Source organism: Salvelinus namaycush, chromosome 29, assembly GCF_016432855.1.
Source record: "Salvelinus namaycush isolate Seneca chromosome 29, SaNama_1.0, whole genome shotgun sequence".
NCBI lineage: Eukaryota > Metazoa > Chordata > Actinopteri > Salmoniformes > Salmonidae > Salvelinus > Salvelinus namaycush.
Genome location: NC_052335.1, coordinates 34,203,034 through 34,211,214, shown reverse-complemented (window position 1 = coordinate 34,211,214; position 8,181 = coordinate 34,203,034). Strand labels below are relative to the sequence as shown.

Genomic DNA, 8,181 nt, shown 5'->3' with positions numbered 1-8,181 from the left:
ACATAATTTGTAGTAGACTACAATGTTTGTTAGGTTTGGAGTTTTGCTGGTTAAAACATTAGAGTGACAGAAGGTGAGAGCCTGAAAATCTGCACCAAGATTTTAGCAATAGTCAAGATCTACTAACACACACACTGACTCATCGACTTGGAACCATAAACCTCTTTCTTCCATTAATCCCTTATGACTAAGGTAGTTTAGTGGTTAACAGTGTTGGGCCAATAACCAAAAGGTTATTGATACGAATCCCAGAGCTGACTAGGTGACAAATCTGTCAACGTGCCCTTGAGAAAGGCACTTAACCCTAATTTCTCCGGATAAGAGCAATCTGCTAAATGACTAAAATGTAATTTAAAGCCTAATCATCAGCAGTACAGCAGTCTAGGTTAGGCAGAAGCCTTAGAGACTATACTGTAAGTCTCAACTCAAGTTACATACTTGATACTGTATGAATTTGGCCTGTAACTACACCATGCGGCGACAGCATGGCAATTCAAACAAGTATGAGAAGTGATATGTATAGAGTCATTGGAAAAGAGGTGCCTTTTCAAATACAACGGACAACTATTACATTTTGGACGTTCTTATCCAGAGTGACTTACGGGAGCGATTAGACTGTGTGTGTCTTGCTCAAGTGCACAACAAATACATTGTTCACCTTGTCATCTCTGGTATTCAAACCAGCTACTTTTCGGGTCACTGCACCCAATGCGCTAACCGCTAGGCTAATACCTACCATGATATGTACCTTGTAATTGATTGTGTCTGTTTCCTCATAGCTTTTAAACGTTTCTATTCACCGCTACTTTACACCTTTATATTACCATGTAAGAAAACAAGAGTAACTTTCTATGTAAATCAAATTGAACAGTAAGTAGCTGATTCGTGTTGTGGTTGGTCAGTCAGTTCACAAGAGAGAGTGGAGACCCTCCACATCTACTTTTTATTAAATAGGCTACCAATCTCTGAGTTCCGGGAGACAGAATTCTCTCTCTACTTCACACAAAGTGGATGTAGATCCAGCCATGCTTGAAGGGGCACAACGGAAGTAGAATAGAATAGCTCACCTACTCCAGATCCTACTGCATCAGCCCTGTTTAACCTACAGTCAGTCAGCACGTCAATCTGGGTGTGGTGTTCTGTGTTGTACTGTTGTCTGGGTGGACACCAGAGTACCACTCCAAAGGGGAGAAATAAAGAAGGGTGTAGTCTTAGGGTGTAGTCTGATTCACTCGAACACTGTGGCTACTACTGCTGTGGACAGAGTATTCAGTGAAGAGGGAAGGAAAGGAGAGGCTGGAGAATTGGAAAGGGAGGACTGCTAAAGCCTACTGCAGGGAAGGATTGTGAGAGAAGGAAGGAGGAGAAGCGTCAGGGTCGGTTGTGGAGGAGAGAACCAGACCAACTGTCTGATACTGTGGCTGCTGCAGACAGACTGTCTTCAGTGAAGAGAGAAGGTGACGAAGCTGGAGAGTTGGATGAGGTCTGCTACATTCTAGTTGGAGAAATTTCTAGAGGGATCTGGACAGAAGACAGAGGGATCTGAACAGAAGACAGGGATCTGATCTGAACAGAGGAATCTGAACAGAAGACAGAGGGATCTGAACAGAAGACAGAGGGATCTGAACAGAAGACAGAGGGATGATCTGAACAGAAGACAGAGGGATCTGAACAGAAGACAGAGGGATCTGAACAGAGAAGGAGAAGATGAGACTGGTGATAGAGTTTTTATTAAAGCTAAATGGTAGAGCTCATGAATGTGTTGCAAAAAAGTACTGTTAACTCACTGCGTGACTAAGTACCACTTCTGGTTATTTTTTCCATGCTGATGTTTCTTCCCCACAAAACATTTTGGTGACATATGGTATCTCCATCAACACCTTCAACTTTTGGAGAACTTTTCAAAGAATATTACTACTCAAACTTCCATCAACTGTTAGAGTGGCTAAAAAAAGAGGAAAATCTGTTTGAATATTATGTTTTAATAGTTGGATTGAGATCCCATTCTTATTTTCTTGTTAATTTCCTCTGGAGCAGACGCAGCATGTGTTTCTGGAGGTGTACGGATGTACTGTTTCCCGTCAACACTGAATGGCCACATTGTGTTGGACTAACACAGTATTACCTGGATTAGAGACAGATTCAAGTACATTACATGCATTAAAGTGAACGGTTTGTGGGGAGATCGCTGGATATGCTTTGGGCCTGAATCATATTAGTTATTAGTTATTTTTTGATGATTTAAACCTGGATAAAGATCTCAACCATGGACGGAGTAAACATGAATGCTAACGGCAACAGTGATGCTGCTCAGGGGAAGGCCTCTTCCAACTCCACCATCTTCACCCGCTCCGACCGGTCCGAGTCCCTGCGGCCTGATGTCGAGACACCGGTCCTGAAGTTCTTCCGGACTCTCTCTGAAGAGACAGACACTTCTCCCGGGAACATCAACAGCAGTCATGGAACATCTGTTGAAGTCAATGGAAATGAGAAGACAGGAGGGGATTCAAGTGCAGTAGGTGTGGTTCAGAAGAATGGAGAATCCACCACCCCCACCACAGTTGTACGGGCCAATGAGAGAGAGGAAGTATGTGGAACAGAGGGCTGCAGGGAATTGGAGTCTGTGGATTGGATGCCACCAGGGACTAGCTGTTCTGTGGATTGTGACAGGAATGGAGGTCTGGCTCAATGGATTCCAGAAGCACAGAGTGACATCATGGACTTAGAGGAGAAAGATGCAAATGGTAGATGTCTTGTCCAGTCAAAAGACTACATCGCAGATAAGAAGACCCATTTGCAAGGATATGGTGGGTCAACAGACCAATCGGATGGCTGCATTCCAGAAAGGACATCTCACTTACAAGGATATGTGGGGCCAATGGATTCTTTAAAAAATGAACTGAGAGTGTCCATAGACAAACATAGGAACAGTGGAGCATCAGAAGACTGCAGTAGGAAGGAGCCTATAGACACATACACACAGTGTGCTACAGGCTGCACCAATCAGGACGTAGCCACTGACTGTCCCAGTACAGACCAGTCAGAGATAATTGACCAGCAACGTCTGTACAGATCCACAGACAAAATTCATCAAGATATGTTAAAAAGTGATGAAATCAGTAACACTGATGACAAAGACACCGCCAAGGATGTTCGCAACAACACAGATGAATCTACAGACAAGCACAACATACTAACCTGGTTAACAGACAGTGAAACCAATCCAGCAAGCAGCAATAAACAGGGAACATGTACAGATGATAATCAAATCCAAGACTTACCAACACCTGATGATGATTTGACCAGAGACCTTGCTAACCCTTCTGCAGTAAGAGCTGGTAAACCTCAAGACTTACCAACACCTGATGATGATTTGACCAGAGACCTTGCTAACCCTTCTGCAGTAAGAGCTGGTAAACCTCAAGACTTACCAACACCTGATGATGATTTGACCAGAGACCTTGCTAACCCTTCTGCAGTAAGAGCTGGTAAACCTCAAGACTTACCAACACCTGATGATGATTTGACCAGAGACCTTGCTAACCCTTCTGCAGTAAGAGCTGGTAAACCTCAAGACTTACCAACACCTGATGATGATTTGACCAGAGACCTTGCTAACCCTTCTGCAGTAAGAGCTGGTAAACCTCAAGACTTACCAACACCTGATGATGATTTGACCAGAGACCTTGCTAACCCTTCTGCAGTAAGAGCTGGTAAACCTCAAGACTTACCAACACCTGATGATGATTTGACCAGAGACCTTGCTAACCCTTCTGCAGTAAGAGCTGGTAAACCTCAAGACTTACCAACACCTGATAATGATGTGACCAGAGACCTTGCTAACCCTTCTGCAGTAAGAGCTGGTAAACTTGACACCAGTGGAACACCATCTTCAAACAACAGAACTGTGGTTCTAACCATGATCAGGACTGAACCTGTTTCTGAGGAGCAGCAGCATACATTCGCTGAAACGGAGACTGTTGTTGGTACTACAGGACAGACTGAGGAGCCAGGATGTGGGTCTAGCATTGAGGTGAAGGTGAGAGGGGAGACCTACCCACACTCAGATTCAGACAGTCTCACTGAGGCAGTAGTGGAGAGAGGAGAGACCGATACTGGGAATGACAGGGTGGTGTCTTGTCCTTCTGAAACTATGCTGTCCTCTGAAGTGATAGAGAGAGCACCTGCAGAGGCAAAGTCTACCGCCGGGCTTTCTCACCCAACAAGTCCCCAGGGGCCAACCTCAACCCCAGGTCCAACCAGTGGCCCTCCCCCTGGCACCACCTCCATCCGAGCCACCTTCTCCCTCAGTTCTCCGGAGGAGAAGCCCCTCCAGCTGCCTGCCCTCTTCAGTGGTCTGAGGGTCCTAAAGAAGGGAGCGGCAGGGCCGGATCAGGACATAGTGGCCCTGATCAAACCACCATCACCATCAGACCTGGGTGTGAACAAGCCTGTGAGGAGAGAGCAGAAGATGGTTCGCAGGAGGCAGGGGACTTTCTTGGACCAGCTCTCCCAGTTCCTGAACATGGAGAAGGATGATAACAGTAATATGAAGGAGTCTACAGGAGAGGAGAGGAGGGAGTCTACAGGAGAGGAGAGGAGGGAGTCTACGGGAGAGGAGAGGAGGGAGTCTACAGGAGAGGAGAGTAAGGAGTCTACAGGAGAGGAGAAGAGGGAGTCTACAGGAGAGGAGAGTAAGGAGTCTACAGGAGAGGAGAGGAAGGAGTCTACAGGAGAGGAGAGTAAGGAGTCTACAGGAGAGGAGAAGAGGGGGTCTACAGGAGAGGAGAGTAAGGAGTCTACAGGAGAGGAGAAGAGGGAGTCTACAGGAGAGGAGAGTAAGGAGTCTACAGGAGAGGAGAGTAAGGAGTCTACAGGAGAGGAGAAGAGGGAGTCTACAGGAGAGGAGAGTAAGGAGTCTACAGGAGAGGAGAGGAAGGAGTCTACAGGTGAGGAGAGGAAGGAGTCCGAGCCGTCAGAAGAGTCTAAAGAATTCAGCGATGAACCTGAGGAAGGGAGGGAGGTGAAAGAGAAGACAGAGAAGGATACAGAGACAGAAAAGACAGAGAAGGATACAGAGACAGAGAAGACAGAGCAGGATACAGAGACAGAAAAGACAGAGAAGGATACAGAGACAGAAAAGACAGAGAAGGATACAGAGAAAGAGAAGACTGAAGAACGGTCTGTGATAAAGCCTCTGGAATCTTCAGAACCTTCTGAGACTCTAGAACCCTCAGAACCTAAGGAACCTCAGAAGCCTCCCTCCAGTGCGGAGGTGGCATTTGATGCGTTCAAGGCCTTTTTCGTCCCCAGGCCCCTGAGGCGGGACCAGGATGCAGTGAAGAGGAAGGCCTGGATCTTTGAGAGAACCTTCAAGACTCCTGAAAAGAAAACTGATTCAAAAGTATGTTGTCTTGATCTGACCATGATTTCTCTCTATCGTCTGATATGAGTGAATGGGGTAATCAGTTGGAACGTTATTTAACGTTGTTGAAGAGTTCCCTAATGTTGTAGGAACTTTCACAGTTTGCTGGGACATTCATTTCTGTGTTAAGTGCTTAATGCCTGAAATATAGACTGTCTTGAAATATTTTTTAAATATTGTGCCTCTGCCAGTCGCGGGCGTCGACCCCAGGTGATGGAGAGGACCGGTCCACCCCAGGCCGTCTGCAGGCCATCTGGCCCCCAACTAAGGAGGAGAAAGTGGGACTGAAATACACAGAAGCCGGTAAGGACAAAAAGGACAAAAAGCAACTTATAGTAAACAAATATTCACTATGGGTGGAACCCTACGGTAACTTGAGGTATGTGTGTGAGATACCTCTGATTATATAACATATTTAATGATGTCAAAGAGAGATTTGCATGGAAATTCAAGTTCTGTGTACAGGTCTCAAGTTAGGATTCAGGCCTTGACCCATGCAGCCAGCCAGGCCAGCTCTTTGCTGTGTCTAACTGAGCTCTATGGGTTCAATTCCATTTATATTACAGTAAATTCCAATTCCACATTTGCCTCATTGAAAATAATTGGAATTACAATGTACTTCCTGAATTGGCTGGAATTTAAATGAAATTAACCCTGTCTGAAAGTTGCAGTATGCAATAGAGACAGAACAGTAGATAGGTAGAGAGAGAGAGAGAGAGAGAGAGAGAGAGAGAGAGAGAGAGAGAGAGAGAGAGAGAGAGAGAGAGAGAGAGAGAGAGAGAGAGAGAGAGAGAGAGAGAGAGAGAGAGAGAGAGAGAGAGAGAGAGAGAGAGAGAGAGAGAGAGAGTGTCAATGTTTTCTCTGTAGTATCTCTGTAGTAAATGTAAAATCCCATAGTCTAACGGGAAGGTAAATACTCATACTATACTAATGGGATGGTAAACACTCCTCCACCCTGTCCCTGTGATTGTCCACAGCAGAAGGCTGCCTGGTCTCTAGATGACTGATGTCACAAGGACATTGTTTTGGGACAGGGCTGTGTGTACAGTGGTGCCAGGAACTGTTACGTTCACTTCTTAAATTCTTATCCATCCGATAACACATCAGGTGTGTTTGGCAGGGGCCACTCCTTGTGCTCACACAGGCACCAGCTGATTATCATAGAAATACACAGTACCAGTCAATAGTTTGGACACACCTACTCATTCAAGGGTTTTTTCTTTATTTTTGCTATTTTCTACATTGTAGAATAACAGTGACAAAGACATCAAAACTATGAAATAACACACATGGAATCATGTAGTAACCAAAAAAGTGTTTAAAAAATCAAAATATATTTAATATTTTACATTCTTCAAAGTAGCCACCTTTTGCCTTGATGACACCTTTACACACTCTTGGCATTCTCTCAACCAGCCTCACTTGGAATGCCTGTCCAACAGTCTTGAGGGAGTTCCCACATATGATGAGCACTTGTTGGATGCTTTCCCTTCACTCTGCGGTCCAACTCATCCCAAACCATCTCAATTGGGTTGAGGTCAGGTGATTGTGGAGGCCAGGTCATCTGATGCAGCACTCCATCACTCTCCTTCTTGGTAAAATAGCCTTTACACAGCCTGGAGGTGTGTTGGTTCATTGTCCTGTTGAAAAACAAATGATAGTGCCACTAAGCTCAAACAGTGTCACCAGCAAAGCACCCACACACAATCACACCTCCTCCGTGGGATCGAAACATGCAGAGATCATCCGTTCACCTCCTCCTCCATGCTTCACAGTGGGAACCAAACATGCGGAGTTCATCCGTTCACCTCCTCCTCCATGCTTCACAGTGGGAACTACACATGCGGAGTTCATCCGTTCACCTCCTCCTCCATGCTTCACAGTGGGAACCACACATGCGGAGTTCATCCGTTCACCTCCTCCTCCATGCTTCACAGTGGGAACCACACATGCGGAGTTCATCCGTTCACCTCCTCCTCCATGCTTCACAGTGGGAACCACACATGCAGAGTTCATCCGTTCACCTCCTCCTCCATGCTTCACAGTGGGAACCAAACATGCAGAGTTCATCCGTTCACCTCCTTTGCGTCTCACAAAGACACGGCGGTTAGAGCCAAAAATCTCAAATTTGGACTCATCAGACCAAAGGACAGATTTCCACCAGTCTAATGTCCATTGTTCGTATTTCTTGGTCCAAGCAAGTCTCTTCTTCTTATTGGTGTCCTTTAGTAGTGGTTTCTTTGCAGCAATTCGACCATGAAGGCCTGATTCACGCAGTCTCCTCTGAGCAGTTGATGTTGAGATGTGTCTGTTACTTGAACTCTGTAAATCATTTATTTGGGCTGCAATCTGAGGTGCAATTAACTCTAATGAACTTATCCTCTGCAGCAGAGGTAACTCTGGGTCCTTTCCTGTGGCGGTCCTCATGAGAGCCAGTTTCATCAGAGCGCTTGATGGTTCTTGCGACAGCACTTGAAGAAACTTTAAAAGTTCTTATCATTTTCCGGATTGACTGACCTTCATGTCTTAAAGTAATGATGGACTGTCGTTTCTCTTTGCTTATTTGAGCTGTTCTTGCCATAATATGGACTCAAACGCATTAAGAAGTAAATAAATTCCACAAATTAACAAGACACACCTGTTAATTGAGATGCATTCCAGGTGACTACCTCATGAACTGGTTGAGAGAATGACAAGATTGTGCAAAGCTGTCATCAAGGCAAAGGGTGGCTACTTTGAAGAATCTAAAATCTGAA

General features: G+C 45.3%; 1 protein-coding gene across 1 annotated transcript in view; it reads left to right on the top strand.

Annotated features, from left to right (window-relative positions):
- The first annotated feature begins 2,281 nt into the window (after positions 1-2,281).
- The window catches only part of LOC120024264 (formin-like), a 53,813-nt gene continuing 47,913 nt past the window's right edge, over positions 2,282-8,181 (top strand). The window contains exons 1-4 of the mRNA XM_038968459.1: positions 2,282-2,744; positions 4,254-4,544; positions 5,211-5,404; positions 5,617-5,728. Coding sequence (XP_038824387.1) covers positions 2,282-2,744; positions 4,254-4,544; positions 5,211-5,404; positions 5,617-5,728 — 1,060 coding nt within the window. The remainder of the gene's footprint in view (positions 2,745-4,253; positions 4,545-5,210; positions 5,405-5,616; positions 5,729-8,181) is intronic.